The sequence below is a fragment of the Strix aluco genome, chromosome 3 (assembly GCF_031877795.1).
Source record: "Strix aluco isolate bStrAlu1 chromosome 3, bStrAlu1.hap1, whole genome shotgun sequence".
Classification (NCBI taxonomy): Eukaryota; Metazoa; Chordata; class Aves; order Strigiformes; family Strigidae; genus Strix; species Strix aluco.
The window spans coordinates 56,792,070-56,812,764 of NC_133933.1; the positions used below are offsets into that span (position 1 = coordinate 56,792,070).

General features: G+C 38.6%; 2 protein-coding genes and 1 long non-coding RNA gene across 4 annotated transcripts in view; 2 read left to right on the forward strand and 1 right to left on the reverse strand.

Moving 5' to 3' along the window:
• WTAP (WT1 associated protein) overlaps positions 1 to 8,022 on the forward strand; it is a 28,859-nt gene extending 20,837 nt beyond the window's left edge. Inside the window, exons 7-8 of one of the 2 annotated variants that reach the window (XM_074818662.1) lie at positions 4,734 to 4,888; positions 6,798 to 8,022. In XM_074818662.1, the coding sequence (XP_074674763.1) occupies positions 4,734 to 4,888; positions 6,798 to 7,381 (739 nt within the window). In that variant the 3' untranslated portion in view covers positions 7,382 to 8,022. Of the gene's footprint in view, positions 1 to 153; positions 3,607 to 4,733; positions 4,889 to 6,797 lie in introns of those variants that run through there. The other variant, XM_074818663.1, reaches the window with a different exon arrangement.
• Positions 8,023 to 9,810: 1,788 nt separating this feature from the next.
• LOC141920976 (uncharacterized) lies at positions 9,811 to 10,826 on the reverse strand. The gene is made up of 2 exons (XR_012622515.1): positions 10,513 to 10,826; positions 9,811 to 10,316 (listed from the first exon to the last, which is right to left on the reverse strand). It is a non-coding gene; the product is annotated as an uncharacterized LOC141920976 (long non-coding RNA).
• A 337-nt stretch (positions 10,827 to 11,163) lies between these two features.
• On the forward strand, positions 11,164 to 20,129 carry SOD2 (superoxide dismutase 2). The gene is made up of 5 exons (XM_074818664.1): positions 11,164 to 11,287; positions 12,452 to 12,654; positions 16,222 to 16,338; positions 18,064 to 18,243; positions 19,603 to 20,129. Exons 1-5 carry the CDS (start codon positions 11,259 to 11,261, stop codon positions 19,746 to 19,748), a joined length of 675 nt encoding a protein of 224 aa, XP_074674765.1. The 5' UTR covers positions 11,164 to 11,258; the 3' UTR covers positions 19,749 to 20,129.
• Positions 20,130 to 20,695: the final 566 nt, after the last annotated feature.

A 20,695-nucleotide genomic window follows, 5' to 3' on the forward strand; every position in this document is an offset into this window, starting at 1 on the left:
TATGGTGGGACAGCCAAGTACTCGTTTCCACACCAAGACTCAGACGTTTTGAGGCAAAAGCCACATTCTTATACTGTCCAGCTTGTAATGCTTAATGTAAAACTTACCAGATGAACCTTGTGTTTCAGCTTTTTTTCTCCCCCTTTGCTTCAGAGGCCTGACGGCGTCGGACTATTCTGAAGAAATGGCCATCTTCGAAAAAAAATCTTTTCTAGAACATGTAGACATTTGCAAAATTGTTCTATTTGAAGAAAATAGAGGGAGAAACAGAAGTCTTAAGTCTGTGGCACACTGTGTCTACAGACAGTTTGGAGGAGAGAGAACCTAGAGATTATAAATCATGAATTGAACATGTAAAATTCCCGTAAAATGTAGAAGTGGAATATGCTTCGCTCTTAACCTTGAGCCTAGTGACTTAGAGACACTGTAAGTCAGTTTTGCCAATAAGACTGTGGACTTCCTGCTTGTTCACTGAACTGCTGGGTCAAAACTCAATGAGGTGAATTTTGCGTTAAAGAGTTTACTTGCTAACCAGTTTTGAATAGCCACGAGAGGTGCTATTTGATATCACAACAGTGGTAGTGTACACATTTGACTGTTTAGCCTTTGGGCTCTCTAGCACTTGACGGAGCCTTAAGTCACTGTTGCTAAATAATGAACTGTTTTCTGGATGGTTGGTGATACCGTGGACGCCTCAAAATTAGGACTGTACGAAAATGTACGTTCTATCCAATCGCAGGTTTAAAATTGTTGGAAGCAGTATATATTTGATCGCAACTAGCATGTATAAGAAAAACTAGTTGTGATAAGTATTTCACTGCATGTTTTCATGCAGAAATGAGAATTTTTCAATCTTCTATACTAAGAACTGATCTCATGCTCAATACAGAAGGCACACAATGGCAACTGTCTTCAGTGTTGGTGGGGTGTTTTTATTCATTTGTACACCTGTTTTTTTTGTATTGCACTTCTATATAAAATGTGCCTTGAAATAGTTGTAATATATAGTTCAAGGAACACTACTGGTTATACTGTTGTATTGTGAAACTCCTGGGATGAACGAGAATTGATCAGGTTGTTATTTCTGCATTGTCTCGTTCTCTGAAAACAAAGTCAGTATTTTAACAAACCAAAAAACCTTAAATGCATGCATTTTCCTTGGTGGAATCAGTGAAGGAGCCTTTGCTACTCTATTGATGCCTCTGTTCTGTTGTCCCAAGTTACTTGTAAGAGTAGCAATCCGGGACAGTTGGGAGTGCATGTCTGAGGTGTGTAAAGTGAAATGCAGATTTGGTATAGCATTTGTGTGTTTGTTTTTTTCCTTAGTGAATTGAGTTATACTTAGTAATCTGAGGTTTTGATTTTCAAAACAGTTGGGCAACGTTTTATGACTCAGTCTGATCCTAGAAAATTCAGTTTTAAATTAAAAAAAGACATCCAGCTGTCACGGAAGGTGATGTATTCTGATTGTTTTGATGACTTTTATTAAGATGGCATTACGTATTTTTAACTCGGAAGTATCTTAACTGTTTGTGCTTCAGATGATGAATGTGGGATTGAAGAGTAGCGTACTTACGCAGGTTTATTTTTTTGCATGAGTAATGACTTAACAGCAAAAGAAAAACCTACAGAAAAACTTTACCTTTTTAAAAGTGATACATCTGGAATGATTTTGCTATAGCAGTATCTAAGATTTTAATGATCTAGCATCAAAACAGAGGTAAGACTTGCATTAATAAATTGTTAATGTGTTATAAGCCATTTGTAAAGCTCGCTATAATGTGCGATTTAGAGGCATGCCGTGCAGATTTGATTGTTTAACTTGAGTTCAGAAAATTATTTAATACATTTAGCTACAGGTTGGTTGTTTTCTGAAGTCCTCAGGCTCTAAATGTGTGTGTACAACTGAGGAGAGACAAGTAACTTACCACTTTCAAGCAAAAGTATCAAAAGAAAATTGTTATTTCTGTAGCTACAACATACCCTAATATGCATAATATAATTTTAAGTCAGTGGTGTGAGTCTGCATAATTCATATATGCAGTAGCTGGAATACAGAAAATTAGAGTTATTTCCTGGTAAATAATTGAGGCTGTCTTCATTAACTGAATTAAGGTTTTTCTGATTTTTATTTCTGGAAGGGTAAAGAAATGATGACTCATGTAAAGTATTTATTAGGATTTTTCATTCTCTTTGCATCCTGCCTCTCCCTCGACACCCTTTTAATTGGTTTAATTGTCCATACTTTTATGCAACTACTCTTATTTCATGGCATCTGACCTAATTTGTGAAAGAGATGATGCTCCTATTCAGATCCCTGACTGGTGTTCTTAGGGTAACATGTTAGCTGCAACCCTGAGCACTGTTAGTTCTGGGCCTTAACCATAGATACAGGTGTAGAGCACAGTCATTGCTGATGTCTGGAGGGAGGGCGTATTCAAAGGAATGGCTGCGCTAAGCCATTTTGACCATCATTAAACATAGAGTATGCACTTGGATTAAAAATTAGTAGAAATGTCATTTGCAGTAAACCTAGTAAAACAAACACTAGTCTTGTGAAATTTAACCGCTTATATTCTTCCAGGTTTTGTTGCGTGTATGTTCAAGAGGATTTGTGAAAACAATGCCAAACTTAGTTTTACAGCTAATAGGAGTTATTTTAATAGTTACTGGATTTTATATTCTTGCATGTGTTTGTCGTTTTTGTAAATTGCAAGGGGAGGTTACTTGGTGCCATACTAGTTCAGAACATCTGGAAAAATTTTGATGGGAAGAAATAGCATTATAGGTAAATATGCAAATTTCTATACAGGTAATAAATATTTTACATTTTGGCAGGAGTTAACATGAAGAAATTAATGGGATTCTAAAATTGTCCCAATTCCAAGGTGACTGGTACTTGCTAATTCTACAGTTGATGTTGTTTTGTGAAGAGAAAAGCATTAAATGACTTAAGCACCGTGAACTTCTTCAACTTGTAGTGATGATGAATACAGTAACAGGAATTTGCAAATGGCTAAAAATCACTGCATGTCTGCCTAATAACTTTTGGGATATGTCACATTGGTTATCTCCAAAGTGGTCCTGCTTTACACAGAATGAACATCTCTAAGGAAACTTGCATCTTAAGTGTGCGACTTGGACTGTATTAGGTCAGCACAATTTAAACTTCAAGGACCTGGCATTGGACATCACATCAAGAAAGAAAACAGGTTGCTGCCTTTAGCAGAGTTGCAGGCTTCCAGGACTTTACACAGCCAGATTCCTTCTGGAGCAGCCCATCTGAAAGATTTGGGAGAGTCAGTCGGAAAATGTTAAATGGGGCAGAGTTGCCAGAACTTAAAAGTTGTCTAAGGCTTGAATGCTTAAAAGGTAGTTGATAAGGAAATTATTATTTTAAATTCTTTTGGTTGGGTATTTTGGTTGCAGGAGAGAACCGTGGCTGTGAATTGTAGCAGAAATTTCCTGTTCTACTTTTTTAATCCTCAAAATCTTTCAATCTTTGTCACTTGTTTAAAAGCAAACAAAAAAATTAAATGACCTTCTTGGTCTTGAAAAGTAATGCAAGTCCTGCCATTGAATTCACAATAAACCTGTTCAAGTTTGGGTGGGTTTTTTTTTTTTTTTCTTTTGGCAGAGCTTACACTCTGTAGAAAAGAGGACAGCTTCATTATGTTGCTGAGCCTATTAAAAGGAGAAGTGTTTGTGGTTGCTATCCTTTGGCAGACCAAGAGTCTTAAAGGACTTGAATTTTTCTCTTACGGAGTCAGCTGTATTGCCTATATATTAATTTGCATAGTACTTCCTATAATGCTTTACAATGCAATTTTTATCGTGAAGGTTAAAGATGTGTGATGTTTTCCATTTAGTAAAGAAAATCTTGACAGTGCAAAATTTTTTTCCTGCCTGTTTCCAATTTCTTGTAGAAACTGGAGATCTTAATGATCATTACTCATGACTGGAAGTCTGTCATTCTAAAGGAAGTAGATTAATAACATACTCCTTCCTTAATTTCCTGCCAATTTTTAATGACATTTTACTTTCTCCTCACTATGCAAGATGCGCTTAGGAAAAGCTGACCATAGAAATCATGAAACAGACTGTGTACGTTACTGTCAAATATATAAATTGAGTTGAAAAATAGACATCTAATTTTTTAAACAAGAGTACTTGGACAGCATTCAAAAGAATGTCTGAGCCTCTTAAAGAAGAATGGGTGTCATTATGGAAAATGAACATGGGATTTAATACTTCATCCCAAGCAACTTTCTTCTCTTTACTGAAATTTAATTATTAAATTTTACTAGTACAATAAATGAAGGTTTTTGTTTATAATTCTGTTTATACATGTAATTTTCATGCAGTACTTGATCTTTTGACTTATAAGGCACATCTTTAATCAAATATTTATCTCTTTTGAGAATTAATACATGCAAGATTGTGCATACTGATAATCCAGATGTTGGTATCAAAAAAAAGAATATGCTTATTCATATTTGCAGTAATAAAACTTGCCTTCCACTTTATGGGACAGCGGCAGAAGATCAGCTGGCATTGGAACAGCACGTGGTAACTATAGGGAGACTTTCTGCTATGACAATTATGTTGAGGCATAATGTTTCTTGAATTGTGACATGCAGAAATTGCATCTCCTTTCTGTCTGTAATTGTGATTGAGGAAGATTACTGAAGGTTTTATATTCATTTTGTGATAGATGGCTCTTTCCTTTGCAGCCAAACAGGCAAAAAGTTAATGGCGAAGTGTCGAATGCTTCTCCAGGAGAATCAAGAGCTTGGAAGGCAGCTGTCCCAAGGACGTATTGCACAGCTTGAGGCAGAGTTGGCTTTACAGAAGAAATATAGTGAGGAACTTAAAAGCAGTCAGGATGGTAAGGGATTTTTTTAAGAAAATGGAAGTTGCCTTGCACTTCTGCTAGTTTTAATTTCCTGATGATACACGTGCTCTAAAACCACTTTTGCCAGAATGAAAGGGCAATATCAAGTAAAATATGACAATTGTAAGTCTTCACTGGTAGTCTTGATTAAAAAAAACCAAACAAACACTTAACTTTGGGGGACTGGTGGGATTTGCAGCTCCAGTAATGCAGCGTTTGAATTTGAAATTGCTGGATTTTGTGCTGTAGGTCTTGCTGTATTTAATAGGGAATGTTTAGACTGCACATATTACTGGTGAAGTGGTAAGATGAAAGATGTTAACGTTGCATGAAGCTAAGCATGCACTGAGAACACAATGCTGCTTGTTAACTGACTCATTTTGAAATTAATTTTAAAAAATCAGCAACATTTTAACTGCCTAAGAATAAAAAAAATGGGGTGGTGGGTTTTTTTGCATTTAGGTAACTCAGATGAACTAAAATACCTCATTATTGTTTTCACAGTCCAGATTTTACAACATTGTTAAACCTAAATTGAAATTGATAATAAACTCTGACCTCTTGCATAATTTAAATGGAGGGGAAAATGCAAGTTTAAAAAAATCTTCAGTTGAGAGTTCTGCATAGAATCAGTGGGTTTTTGGTACAATCATACAGAGTAGGTTATCTGATTATTACAGTAAGTCTTGGGACATGAGCTAGTTAGACATCACATAAACCTGGGTATGTTTTTATTTTACAGCTGAAGTCTGTAAGATAGTGTAGATTTGATTTGGCATTATCGAAGTCTGACATCTCCTGTATTTTTAAGGATAGATCTTTCCCCTGCCCATAGGATCATATTTTTGAGAAAGTAGCAGTATAAAATGATGTATTATAACTAGAATTCTTAAAGTAAGTGATTCTTTCTGTAATACGTTGTTGGAATAGTTACCCTTTTGCTTCTTAACTACTATTTAGATAATGCACTTTGTCTAAATTTATCAAGTTCAGAAGTGCAGCAAGTGTGGATATTCTTTAAAGATTTCTGCTCTTGAATGTAGTACAGTAAAGTAAGCTCCAGAACCGAGATGTGTTCGTTAGCCCCTATTGCTTCTTCCCCATATGAACAAAGGTGACGATAATCCTGCAATAGCAGTTTTCCTAATTTTTTTCTGTAGCAGCAAGAACACTTGTAACTTTGCAAATTTTTACAATAATAAGCAGTATGCACTTTTTCTCTGTCATATCAATGGTGCAGTTGAATTGAAGACTGAGGGAGTCAGTGTTTCTTCTACTGTTTTCAGATCAAATTTGTTTTGTTCCAAAATGCAATCCGTATTGTAAAATTGTTTTTCTTGGTACATAGAAGTACTGAAACACCCTGTGGAATTAGTTAACAGCTTTGTTGGTAAGAAAGCCTTTTAGTGTCCTGTTATGCAGGATTTAAAGGATTAAAACCAGTAAGTGGTGAAACTTCTTTGAAATGTCTAAAATATTTTTTTGTCACTGAATAGTCTTTTGTAATTATTCAAATCTGTCTTATATACAGATGTGGTTCATGATCACTTTTACAGTATTTCTGCTAAGGTTTTATACTTGAGTAAAAGTAGATACACAAGGGTCTACTTGCAGAATACTAATTGTTGAAATTGATCAGTTTTCCAGATATCCTCCTTTCTTGCCCAGAAATTAATTTCTTCCCATGTATTCTGAGTAGCAGTATAAAAAGTATGTAGATGATAGTTAAGCATTTCCTCCTTCAGAGGCAGAGTAACAAAACCAGTGCACAGCTGAGGGCTGAAAAACAGTGTCTTGAAAATTTCAGCATAAAATGTTAACAGGATTTTAAATTTTTTTGTCTGAGATTAAAGCTATATATGGGCTATTAAGTGTTTGCAACAAATGTGTTTTCTTTATATAGAATTGAATGACTTCATCATCCAGCTTGATGAGGAGGTAGAGGGTATGCAGAGTACCATTCTAGTTCTTCAGCAGCAGTTGAAGGAGACTCGCCAGCAGTTGGCGCAGTACCAGCAGCAGCAGTCCCAGGCCTCCAACCCGGGTACCAGCAGGACTCCATCTTCTGAGCCTACAGACCAGGGAGAGGCTGTGGGTAAAGACTGCAGCCGTCTGGCAAACGGACCAAGCAATGGTAGCTCCTCCCATCAGCGGACGTCTGGGCCTGGATTTTATAGGGAGGGTAGCGGCACGGAAGATGACTTCCCAGCTTCTCCAGGGAATGGTAATAAGCTGTCCAACCACTCTGAAGATAGAACTGGTAGAGGAAGCGGTAGCTACATAAACCAACTCAGTACTGGGTATGAAAGTGTAGACTCTCCCACTGGCAGTGAAAACTCTCTCACTCACCACTCAAATGACACAGACTCCAATCATGATCCTCAAGAGGAGAAAACAGTGAGCATGAAAGGTAACAGAACTGTGGGTTCTCGTCATGTCCAGAATGGTTTGGACTCCAGTGTAAATGTGCAGGGTTCAGTTTTGTAACATTTTTCTGCAACATTTTTATACAGTGTCATTTAAATTGGGAGAGGATACTGTCCAGAAGCCGTTTAAAATAGTGCATACTTGTCACAATTTTGCCTTTTTGTGGGTTTCTTTTTGCTTCAATACCTCTGCCACTTTGGAAATTTTAACAGTTAATTACGTTGAATGTTGCTAAAAGGACGTTTGTGTAGCTCAAGTTATTTTTATATGAGTTAATGTGAAGTTGAAATGGAAATTATTTCCATAAAGTATAACATAAATGATGTCTGTACAAATCTGTGTATATCTAGAACCTGTGCTGTGTAAGGGCATTCTTACTCATACTGTTATACTTACACCACCTTCAAGATTTGTCATAATAGCTGTGGGTTTATGACTGCCAAGTTTGCCCAGTACAGTAGTTTTATCACTAAAAGATGGACTTACTGAAGGAGTCCTGTAGTAGTTTCAGTGTTAATTACAGTTTTTCCCACCATACATCTGTGCATTTTTCTCCTTAGGTGACCGAATGTTTATGAATTGTGTGCATAGTTACTCAGTTTTTAAGAACTGTTGTATCCTGTTTATGCATATTGCTCTGTGACTCCAATATTATCTTACCTGTACTGACCAAACCTAAATAAAGACTTTTAATAATGTAATTTCCTCATGGTTCTGCATTGGTTTACATGGCTTATTTGTATGCAGTGTATCTACAGTACTTGCTTTTTTTTTTATTGAATCTGTTCCTGTGTCAATCCTATCTTATACAGCTTATGCCAAAAACCTGAAGTTACAGGTGTGTACTATCATACTAATTTCGGGCCAGCCTTTATAGTGTTTATTCTACAGGTTTTGTCCTTATTGGCAGATAAGAGAAAAAAAAAAAAAGGTTAACAAAAGTAAACCTTAGAGTTGGAACCTGGCTTTTATAAAGATTAAAAAAACCCCAAACCAAACAAAACCCCCCCAAAAAGCTAGAAGTATCCGAAAGGTAAATACACAAACTAAACTACAAATTTTTAAGGAGTTAGTAATTCAGCTTCTTAAACTAGTTATAACTCCTATTGTTTTTAAATGCCTACCTGAGGGAACTGACTTCTTAACAGGTGCAGAGAATGAAAACATTACCTTTATATTAAGCATACCTTTATTGCTCAGTAGCAGTGAGTTATGAATTCCTCAGAATCTGAATTTCTGGTGGTTATTTTCTATCTCCTACTTTTCTGATGGTAGCATGTAAGCAAGGAGATGAAAAAGCACTGGCTTTTAAGCACGGTTCAAAGTCCTAGGACATACTTGAATTTCTTTCAAATTTACACAGTTGTAATGAATTCCTAGATTGTAGAAGAGTTTCTGTGGTACCATTTTTAAATGGCATATGAGTATTAGCATCTGCAGTAGTACTGTCCAAGAGAAGTGTATGTAATTAAAATTCTAGTAGCTGCTGTCACTTGTATTAGAGACATGCTAATCCATGTATCACTGCTATTTTAATTTCATAGGGTTCACTTAAATGTATTAAAACCACTTAGTAGTTGTCATTGGAAGCGTAAATTCCATTGGTGATACCTGGTTGGTTTTTGAACATTACTTCAGCCCTCATTCCCTGAAAAGTAGCAGTTATTAGTTGAATGCATGAAAGGGAAGTGACAAGGATCTGTATAAAAAAGTACCAGCTTTTTGCACCCAAAGTAATTTCTCATCTACAAAAATCCCTGGTGGTGATCTAGATCTGTAGTTGCTGGTGGTTTATATTTGGTCTTAGTATCTTACTGCTTGATTATCCATAGCGTGTGTATATGTACATCCTGGATCCTGTCCATGGTAGAATATAATATTTGTTAAGAAGCTTAAAATGCTGATAATAGGTTATAACAATGGCTTTATCTGATAATATAGATGGTAAAAAGCCTTATGGGGAAATCCGTGGTTGCAGTTCAAATTGGTCTGAAATATGAAAGCAACTCATGCCAGAAAAATGGTAGACGTCTTTTCACCTAGTATAAGGAATTAGAAGGCTGTAAAATATATTTGGAGTTACAGTAATTAATATTAATTGCACTAAGGTTAAAAAATTTCTAGCTTTCAGGTGGTGACAGCTTACTACTTAAATCTGTTAGTTGCTGTAGGACATTCATGTCTTAAAACCTCATATAAAGATGATTTTTCTCAAGAGTGTGTGGTACTTAATTTTTTAAGTAGTAAAAAATTAAAGCTTGGCTAAAGAGCTGAAAAAAAATAGAAACAAATTATACCCTCAGACTAGCAGTTTGCTTAACTTGTTGAAGGAAAATAATTGTAAGGCAAGGTAAGCCATTCCCGTTGTTCCTCTGCTTAGAGGGTATCTTCTAAATAAGCAGGCTGTGGTGTTTTGTTTGATTTTTTTTTTTTTTTTTTCAAAATTAAAGCAATGCAGCAACTGCACCAGTTAATAACAAAATGCATCATATAATTGATTGACTTTTGTGGAACACTTACCAAAAAGCATCAGTGAATTGCAGTATACAATATATAGATACAATACATACAGAAATGCTAAAACCTGTAATATTCACATGTTCGTGTCTGGCTGTCAATGCCTATATTATGACATATAATAATCCTGAAGGCAGTTGGCACATACTAACAAAAAATGACATTTTATTGATCACCAATAAATACAACATATTCCTCTTTAAAATTAGAAACTGCCTAAATCTTGTTGTATATATTTTCAGCATTTGGGGGGAAATCTCATTTCCAAACCTCTTGTTGATTTTGGACAATTCACCTTTTGTCATATCTATTGATAAAGCAGTTATTTTCACTGCTCAGATTTGCAGAGTACTGCTGGAAGGGTGAAGCTGAATTGATGTGGTTTTCTAGGGTCCATCAGGAAGCAGGGGGATGGACACACACTGCTCTACTTGCAGCGGGCTGAGGTTGCCAGTGTGGTTGTCTCCAGGTGGATTTCCTGGCAATTTCCAAGATAAGGTAATTTATTTTTCAACAAGATTGTTCAGACCTAGCCCCCACTGAATTTTTGTGATATGTTTTTACAGTCTGGTAAATCTGTAAGATCTTAGAATATACATGTTTATTTAAAAAGACAAAAACCAAAAGAGGGTTTTGTGGTAGCAGAGATGATTTCCATAAAATTCAAATCTTACCTAATGTTTGTCTTGGGTGCGGAGTGCCTCTGAGGGAAGGGTTCTCCTCACTGACCTTTCTGGAGAACCAATTTTTAACTGGTCTTTGAACTCATTTTCACTAACCATACCTATTATTTTAGCTGATGGGGTTAAGGTACACGAATGAAGGATTTTCATCAGCATTAAAGGCCGTTGAATAGCTACCAGAACGAAAACATGGGGAACAATGCGCACAAAAATGAGGAAAAGAACAGAAATGAACCAAAAGAAGTGGTAGACAAAATAGCTGAAAAGGTATTTGCAAGTGCTGCTGGTCCTGCCAGTAAACTGACAGAAATATGTCTCTGCCAGGCAGGTTTTCAGAGTTTAATACAGCTGGTTTGTGCTGCTGTATCCTTTCCGGTGCCCAACAGCTGTACAACAGGCAGAAGCTCCTGGCTGGGGTCTTTTCTGCTTGGAGAGACTCCTCTTAGGCTAGTCCTCTCCTCCTCAGCTTGCAATACTGAGGGCCTGAGTTTTAAGATAACGGCTCTTTATGGTGGTTCTGTTTATAATATTGTGCTACATAGACTGTTCAAGAAAAAAAAAAAAAAGGTATTTTTCCCAATTTGAAGAAATAGGGTGACTGCACCATTGTGTCAACCTCCAACTCGCCGAGGCTCGGCCCCCTCAGCTGCCCGTCGGCAGGCGGGGCGGGCGGCGCCGGGGGCGGGCGAAGAGGCGGCAGCGCCGTCGGTGCAGCGCCCGGCCGCGAGAGAGCCGCCATGTTGTGCCGCCTCGCCTCGGCGGGCAGGTGAGAACCAAGCGGCGGAGGGGTGGGGGAGTGTAATGGCGGTCAGAGCTCCGCAGCATGAGGCGGCGGCCGCGCCGCCGTCGCCCTCCGCGGCCCGAGCGCCCGGGAGGGGAAGGAGGTGGTGGGGTCGCTCCCTCCTTGCCTTTCAGCCGTTCACCGCCACTCTGCGGTTCCCCGCCATTTCGGGAGGAGGGAGGTTGTCCTGCTGCTGTCTGGTCCGCGGGGGCTCGGCGCCGGCCCGGTCAGCGGCGTGGCCGGGGGCCTGCTGGCAGCTGCCCTTTCACCCTCCCAGGCTCTGGTCAGCTCTTGTCAGCTGACATAGTGCCGCCGGGTTCTCTCGCCCCTGCATGCCAGGATCGCTGCTCTTCAGGGCACCGAGGTTTTGCTGCTGGTTTGTCCCTGGTTTATGCCAAGGTCACCAGTGAAACGTAAAGGGGCGTCAGGAGCTGACCTTCTTCCAGGCCCAGCAGTTCTCCTTTCATCATAGTCGTCGTCGTTACGTCTTGTGGCAAGTGCAAAGTGTTAAAATGGGGAAGGGTAACCAGAACCTGCGTGGTTTTCTGTGCTGGACATCGCGGCTGCCCTGTCGTCACACAGCGTGTGGTTTTCCGATACCCGCCATAGGAACAGGGAAGCACGTGTGTTGGCACAAGAAGAGTTAATGCTAAAGACGTTTAGTCCTGACAAAACACAGCAATGGTGTGGGGTTTTCAACTTTTTTATTTTGCAATGCAGGGACCTTTTGCATAGTGAGAGAGGGAGGGAAACTTACCAGGGACATTTTGGCTTCTGTTTTTAATCGATAAAGATTAGGGGAAGCTTCGAATGTCAGCATGTTACTGCTGGCTTTCCCTTCCTCTCCCTACCTTTGCCTTGCCCACATGTGTGGGAGGGCGTGTGACTTTCTGCAGGGGCCTGGGGGCTTGATTTGGGAAGTGGCAGCTTTACATTGTGAAGCCCTAGATCTGTGACCTTTATGTAAATTCATGTCTGTAATTAAGTTACAGAGTGTGCTTGTTTTGAACTTCGGAGAAATGGAAATTTGACTTCTTTATCTAAGATACCACCGTGTGGACTTACAGCAGCTAATCATAACAGTCATGGTTTCAGTGGTAAAACCTAAGTACAGAAAAAGATGACTACTTTCTTTTTTTTCTCTTCTAGAATCGGTGCCAAGTTGACAGCACCATTGGGATGCTTGGTCTCTAGGCAAAAGCACACTCTTCCTGACTTGCCATATGACTATGGCGCTTTGGAACCTCATATTAATGCAGAGATCATGCAGCTGCACCACAGCAAACATCATGCCACTTATGTGAACAACCTGAATGTTGCGGAGGAGAAATACAAAGAGGCACTGGCAAAAGGTTTGTATATCCACGGTCAACAGATGAAATGGAAGTTAGTTGACACAGATGACGTAAGAGAAAAAAATGGTTAGCCCTTCCTTTTAGGGGAAATAATTTCTTTTTAAAAGTTTTGGATTTGTTAATAAGGTGAAATATTATTGGGAACAAGCTTTCATTGTAAGCTTCAGTGGTGCTGGTAATTGGAAACTAGGTATAACTAAAAAGCATGAATTCTGTTCTCTGTAGTACTGTAAAGCTAGAAGAAAATTCATAGATTGTTGTGGATTTAGTCCATATTTACATTAGTAACTTGAACCAAAGACTGAGGCAGTAGGAAATTGCAGTCATTTTACTAAACAAATACTTTATAATGACGTGTTAGTAACAAACATATAAAGACAAATTTCTGCACCTTGATGGTTTTCACATCAGATGCTCCACTGATTCTTGTGAAATAATCTTGTTTACAAATGGAGGTAGGACAAATGTGTGGTTAACATATACAACACTGAGTGAAGAGATCTGAATTTGGGTGTCAGTTATGCCACTGGGTCAGATTAAGGGGTCATATAGGTTTCATGCCAGTGTGAGACACTAAAATACGCAGCAAGTCATCATAGATTTTTTTGTTAAGATCTCAAATTGCATCTTGAGATATGCTGACTTCTGTGAAAACTTTAGAGTTGTAGCAGGACTACACTGAAACATTAAATGCTTTTTTCAAATCTCCTTTCAGTCTTTCGGTTGGACTGATGAAAATGTGTGAAATAACATGTATATCTTTTCAAGAAAGTAGAATATTTTCTGAAGTGTTTTTCTGTTGTGATGATCTTTCTAAAGAGTATCAATTTACCTCTAAGAAGTGATTAGTGTATAGACTCCCTTCTGTCTGGTTGCCACGTAGCTTCACAGTGTAATTTAACTGCTTGGGCTTGAATGAAAGAGAATTGTCAATATCTGAGTAAACTTGAACCCTGTACCCCTGATAATTGCCAGTGTGCTTGCATAGAGAATGTTGGTTACCTATGAAAGTTTATAGAGATTTTTCAAGTGCCTAAGTAAGCCTAAAAATAACTTGTCTAAATTAATGAACTAATGAGATTTGATTAAGAATCAGGGAATCAAGATTGGCTGCTGCTTTGTCCTGCCAGCAGTGGACAGAAAAGTTGTATTCCAGGAGATTTAATTAGTGCAAACACAATTGAGGAGGCAGCCTGAAGAAAACAGTGTATCTGCTGTGGCTGTTACTAATGCTGTTTAATGACTAAGGCTTCAGCCACTAGTGGTGGCAGAATTTCCGGTTAGCAGAAACATCTGCAGTGTTGTGGATTCTCTGAGATATCTTTTAAAAATACTATGCTTTGATAGTGTCTCATTGCTTGCTGTTGGAAATGGTCTGTCTAAGGTAAAGGTTAATCTTTCCTTAACAATTTTGCAGGCATTATTTTGCAAATGGGTAATGTATTGGTGGTGGTAATGCACACCAAAGCAGACCAGACACTTGAGATATTTTTGACTCTGAATTGCCACCTTATTCTCTCAGTATTGTCGTTATTTTTCCATTCTTTAAGCAGGATCAAAAAATCTTTCTGTGCTGCTTTTCAGTGTTGGGTTACATAGCACGCCCGATCACTAATTTCTCTTCTGGATAACAGAACCTTGTCAATGGCTTTTGCTTTAGCAATAGAAAGAAAAGTGTTCTCTTCACATTATCTTTAACATGTTCTTCACCTATCTATATCTGCATAGAAAATTCAAATAAAGACTGTCCTGAGTTGAGTCCCATTGGCTTATTATGTCAGCTTATTCGAAAATGTGTGTGTACTTCTGTGCTAGGGGTACAGCACAGGACTTTGTTTCAGCATAAACTGGTTCTGATTACTGGTCCATCAAAATGTGCAAGATCTGCTAATTGAAGGATAAAAACTGAATCTTATTTTCAGTGAAAACTTGTGCCTACCACAATTTTCCCTGCTCTGACTGTCATGTGACCTGTGGTGCTTTACTTAACTGCTCTTAGGAGGAAACAAATGAATCTCGGTAGACTGAGAAGCTGAGCTGGCTACTCTCTTGAGCACCCCTAAGCTGCCTGTTTTGGTTTGCTGAATTGTCCTCTGTGTGTTGAGGAATGTGGTAAGCTGGAGCAAAGGCCAGGGACTCAGTATACAAATAAATTCCAAGATACTTTTGCTGTAACTTAGGGGCAAGTTACTTTTTTTTTTTCCCCCGTTGTCTTTTCCAGTGCAGAGTTCAGCAGGACTGATCTGACAGCACCACAAATACTGTGTTTTAAGGACAATGGTCAAATGGCATCTCTGGTTCCTAGTGGTTTTAGGAATAGGTTACTCTAAGGAATGGTGGAATAAAGAGTGCTGAAGATGTTAAAGACATTCTGGGTTATTTTTGGATTTCTGGCTTGTGATATGCTGTATGCTCTGGATGAACTTCAAGTGTCATTAAGGCACGCAAAATTCAAGGAAAATGTGCCAAAGATGCCATTTGAGTGGGAATGAGAGATGTCTCATCTTTAACTTGATACCTGAATTCAGCAAATAGTGTTTCTACTAACTGCATTAGATGCTTTGTTCCAGTCCTGTAGCTGTCTGTAGTTTCTGAAGGGTATGAGGAGATGCTGAGAACATGGAATCCTGTATTAAAACCTTCGTGACAGGTGTGCTACTGCTTTGCAGCTTGCCTTCATGTCTGTGTTAAGGTTGCTCATTTACTGCTATCAGAAGATTTCTACCACTCATTCCTGAGAGAGAGTGGAGGAAACAGCTGCCCCCACTGATGTGGTAGAAAAAAACTTCAAAAATCTTTGAAATGTTTCAATTCTTTTAAAAGCCAAAATAGCATTCAAAACACTTGTGTTGAAGTGGTGCAACACCATTTAGAGGCACAAGGCACCAGTGAATTCTTTAAGGAATATGACATTTTGTGGAGAGGAAGTACAGGGTTGTCTGTTCTTGATTTCAGCTACAGGGTTCTGTCATGTGGAGTAAAGTGATCTGGGCCACTATCTCTTCCTGCAAGTACCTCCCTCCAAAAAAGCCACCACAAAACAAAAAATAAGAGGCAGAAGAACATTTTGTTCATGTATGTGCTCGCTGTACTCATCAACTTTCACTGCCTAGTAAATTGTTTAAGAAGTTTAAAAATTCTTAGTTTGCAAATCAGTGAGCTAATGGGTGAACAGCATTCTTGTCTTGTAGTGGTAATACTGAGCAATTTACAAGTGCTGGGTCCTTAAAGTGATTTGGCTGTCCTAGTTGCTTTATTCTGCTGTAGAATGGCAGTAGATCTTGTATGTGTAGTATGGCTTGCCTGATAGTTGCAAGAGTGGCAGATCACATATCATTACAGCGTAAGGAAAGGTCAAAGATAAAGAAATCTTTAATGTGGTTTGTCAGTGACTATCTAAAATATGGATAACAGTCACAAACCTTGTTTTCCATAGACCTGTTATAGGCTAGTAAGACTTGAAAGATTTTGGAGATCAATGGAGGCCTAGTGGCAACTTACTGACTACTGTGGTGATTATGATGGTTTTATTTATCTATGTATTTTTATCTTCTGCATCCTTAGGTGATGTTACAGCTCAGGTGTCACTTCAGCCTGCACTGAAGTTCAATGGTGGGGGTCATATCAATCACACCATCTTCTGGACAAACCTTTCTCCTAATGGAGGAGGAGAGCCTAAAGGTTAGTGCTTGTTACAGTGGTTTTCAGTTTTAATTAACTAGTAGAACTGATGATCGTTTTTCTCTTTGAAAGAGTCTAAAGGATCTTTCTTTTTTGGACTTAATTTGCCTTTCCATATGACAGTTATCACAATTCTGAGGAATTCAGGGTTTTTTGGATGCAAGCGAGGAATATAAAAAGCTAGCCCTGTGCTAAGTATTTTTAATTTCTAAAGCTGATTATGTGTACACTGCAAAATACTTGGCTATTGCTGTATATTGTCCTTTCCGTCTTCATAAGAGAAAACAGTTGTACCAGGCGATGCTAATTAAGTTGCCATATGTACTTGGTTCACAGAAAGGGAGGAATTGTGCTGCAGACCACCCAGCCTAGTGGCTCCAATGTGAATAGGGACAGTTTAGCAGTTAAAGCCTAAAGGAAGAAATCCCCTTTGGAAGGATAGAGTGGTGACCTGCAGTTAAAGGTAAAGGCTCTATAATGCAGATCTCACAAAAGCTGTTGTGTTAAACTTGAGGGGTTTTGAATTAGGTATATGCCTGTCTGTAAACTGGTGAGCTTCAGGTGCTTTGTACTCCAGTTCAGTGTTCATAGATGACATCTACTTGCGCCTTTTGACTCTAGCATGGAAGTACAAAGTGCTCTGAAGATGATCTGGTTAAGGCTAGAGCATAAAATTTTGAAGCTTCAAATCTGAAATTTCAATAAGCAGTTCTGGTATCAGTCCGTTTCTGATAGAGCTTGTTTTTAGATGACATTCTCCGAAAAGATGCTTTAAAGCCTTGATTTTTGTCTCCCAATTTCTGTGAAGTTTCTGTCAAAGTCAGTAAGCCTAAAATGTCATCTTTCAGTTTCAACTGAATGGTTCAAGGCTTTTGTAGGAAGGCTGCTAAAGCCCGTCTTAAGATGCACTTGCAGCTATCACCAAGAGATTTTCAAGACCATCTGTCTGAAGGTGGAAGGAATGAAGAATGAAGAATTCTCCAGCATTGCACTGTATGAAGTTTTCTTACACATGCTAATTAGAAAGGAGTGTAGACACCTTCAGGTTTTGAGCAAACACTTAAATATCTGAAAACCCCAGTGTACTAGGGTGTAGGGGAAAAGAAGTAGTTAGTGCATTGTTACACTCAAAAATTCTAGTTCCTGTTCCCTTTGTTCCAGCACAGATTAGCTTAATAATAATAAAGGGATTTAATCACAGAGCCTACTTACCCATATCAAATAGACTACTTAACTGTAGAAGCAGATGTAAATCTAAAATCTGAGGGAAGTGATTAAATACCTCTTACGATTGTGTAGGTTCATTATACTGATATCAAAGATGTCCAAATATTTCACTGTACTAAGACAAATCACAGCTACTTAGTGTTGTCCTTTTAGGTTTGCAAACTAGCTCCTTATCTTCTTTCCTAGTCCTCTGTGGCATTCCCTTTCCTTTTTAGACAAGAATGTCAGCTGAATGTCCAGTTGATAGCACCCTGACTGTATCTTTGAGGACAGCATATTTGACTGCTGCACTAATTTATTTCCAGTCTTCTTGCCCTCTTAAGCAGGTTGGGACAGAACTGTTAATTACTGATGAACTACTTCCTAGTGTCTAGACACTTCCTTCCCACAGAGCCGAAATGCTTCTGCTCCCCTTTCCTTCTATTTTCAGGTCATAGCTGGAAATTGAAAGATGTTAAGTACCTGATGTTCTGTGATCTTTCTATGCTTTTTCTGAAGGAGAATTGATGGAAGCCATCAAGCGTGACTTTGGTTCCTTCGCGAACTTCAAGGAGAAGCTGACAGCTGTATCAGTTGGTGTTCAAGGATCAGGCTGGGGGTGGCTTGGCTATAACAAAGAGCAGGGACGCCTACAAATAGCAGCTTGTGCAAATCAAGACCCTTTGCAAGGAACAACAGGTCAGGTTTCTTTCCTTCCCCTCTGCTTCTCTCTTTGTAGATCTCCCAGGCAAGTGTATGAGATCTGAAAAGGGATTTGTGGACAAATACTGAGAAGAAATTGCTGGGTAAATAGGGCTGGAAAGCTGAATATTACTACTAGCAGAAGTGAAAAAAAAAAGTTGCAATTTTTAAAACAGCATTTGTAAATCAGGACTTAAAAACTATGAAGAGCAGTGGGGTTTAAAGTCTGTTAAAGGAGAAATAGATGGGGCATATTGTGAAAGTGCTCTCAGTTAGACAGTAATTTTAGCCTGGGCTCCTTTGGATTATTTTTGAGTAACTGGAGTAGCTTGCCTATATTGAGGAAGATTAAGCCTATTGCCTTTAGATTGTTTTCTCTGGCAGGGGGGCTATTCACATAACTGTCAGTGTAGGCCAGACAACAGGAGAGGGGCAGGTGTACATAGTAACTCTTGTTACTACATAGGCTGGTTTTAAAAAGGAAGGCTTATAATCTGCTTCCTTAATATTGATAAAGAGTAGTGAGTGTCAATTAAATCAACCTTGGATGGGACTAAATCTTACAGCTAGGCCAGCAGCATAATACTGGCCATGATCACTTCTGAAGATATTTTTACTTGCTTAAGAGTGACATGGCAGTGATGGCAGGCAGGACACTCTCCACAGAGGGAAGAGCTCATGGCCAGTGAGAATCCTGCCTGCAGTGGCTGTTTGTCCAAACCCTATTGCAGATGTCTTTAAAACATGTACTGTAGAATTCATAGAGAATGACAAGGAATTTCATGTATCATCAGCAGTCCATGTCCTGCTTATCAGTGGGAAAAAGAAAAGAATAATTTTAGATAGGGAGATAGAGCATAATGTGGGTAAATTTCACCCCTCCTGTACATGAAAAGTCCCCATTAAAATTCAGTGAGAAGGATATTGTAGCACAAAAGCAAGGAAAGTTATTAGACACTTAATGAAGAACTTGTGATTAAAATATTGGAAGCAAGCTGGCATGGCAAGAGACTCCTTCATGGTGTAACTTTCATGAAAATGCCTTTATAACTGTTCAAAAGGTGTAAACCTTTCAAAGATTACTTTATCTGGTTTCAGTTACATCTTCAAGGCAGTTGTAGAGTATTCATAGGTGTTTATCATAATCAGCTCTTTCAGTTTATGCAGTGTGTGTGTGTGTGGAGAGCAAACAGTTCTGTAAAATGTTGCAGTAAGCACCTATGTGCTGGAGAGCTCTTTGTCTTCCTGCAGATAAAGACTCAGAAATCAGGTACAACTTGGGGATGCAATGTAAGACTTTACATGTAAAGTGTGTTTTCATAGAGTTACAAAATCTATCCCCCTATGTTTTTACAGGTCTCATTCCTTTGCTAGGAATCGATGTATGGGAACATGCTTATTATCTTCAGTATAAAAATGTTCGACCTGATTATTTGAAGGCCATCTGGAATGTGATCAACTGGGAGAATGTATCTTCAAGATATGCAACTTCCAAAAAGTAGAGTGGAATTCTTGCACAGACTACTAAAATGTCACCACTTCTGCTCTGATACCACTCTCGTAGTAGTGCCTGTGGCTTACAAATGAATTGTTCTACTGCAGAAAACACTTAGCTCATCCAACAAAAGCATTTCATAATCAAGCAAAGGGTCTGCTTGTTTAATTCTGTGAGAAGTATTTACTTAGAGTTTTGAAGCTTTAAACTGTTGTGCGACAAAGGGAGACATGTTAAATAATCTTTTTCATTGCATATAGAAACATAGATCACCTTGCTGAAGCTTATTGAAGTAATGGATTTCCTTGTTGCACTAAAATACCTAAGTGGAAACATGCACTTCATGTTGCTGTAAACAAATAAAACTCAAAAGGAGAATCTTCTATAACTGTCTGTAAGAGACTCATTTTTAGTAATAGCTCATCCAGTTACTTACTTGATTTGAAAATGATAGAAGAGAAACACCTTTTGTAATTTGTGGTATTACAGGCTATGGAGCTTTCTTACAGATTAAAAAGATAGGTGAAAGGGGAAATAGACATTGCTGTGCCAGCCTGACTTGACTGTCTTCAGTCGTCTCTACCCGTTCCTGGCTCTCTTTAAGTGAGGTCTTCATGTAACGCACTGATGCCTTAGCTTTTGGAGTGTTACCTTGGGCAAGAGATTACAGTACTGGGTCAGGATAAATTGTTCATATAGGAACTGAATGACAGCACATGATACTCATTCCATACTAGTTGTTCAAGTATATCCTAAAACGTCCTTTACTTAAGAGACTGATTATGTGCATATATCAAGCATAAATTGTCTCTGCGTAGCTGTGTTGCTGAAGCAGTTATAACAAGTTAAAGTTGATGCTTAAGGTGGGAATGAAATACTGTCTGGTGTAAAGGAGCATGCCCAAGTGGTCTTGAAAGATACAAGAAATGGTTGGTGTGTTCTGATTCTTTTGCT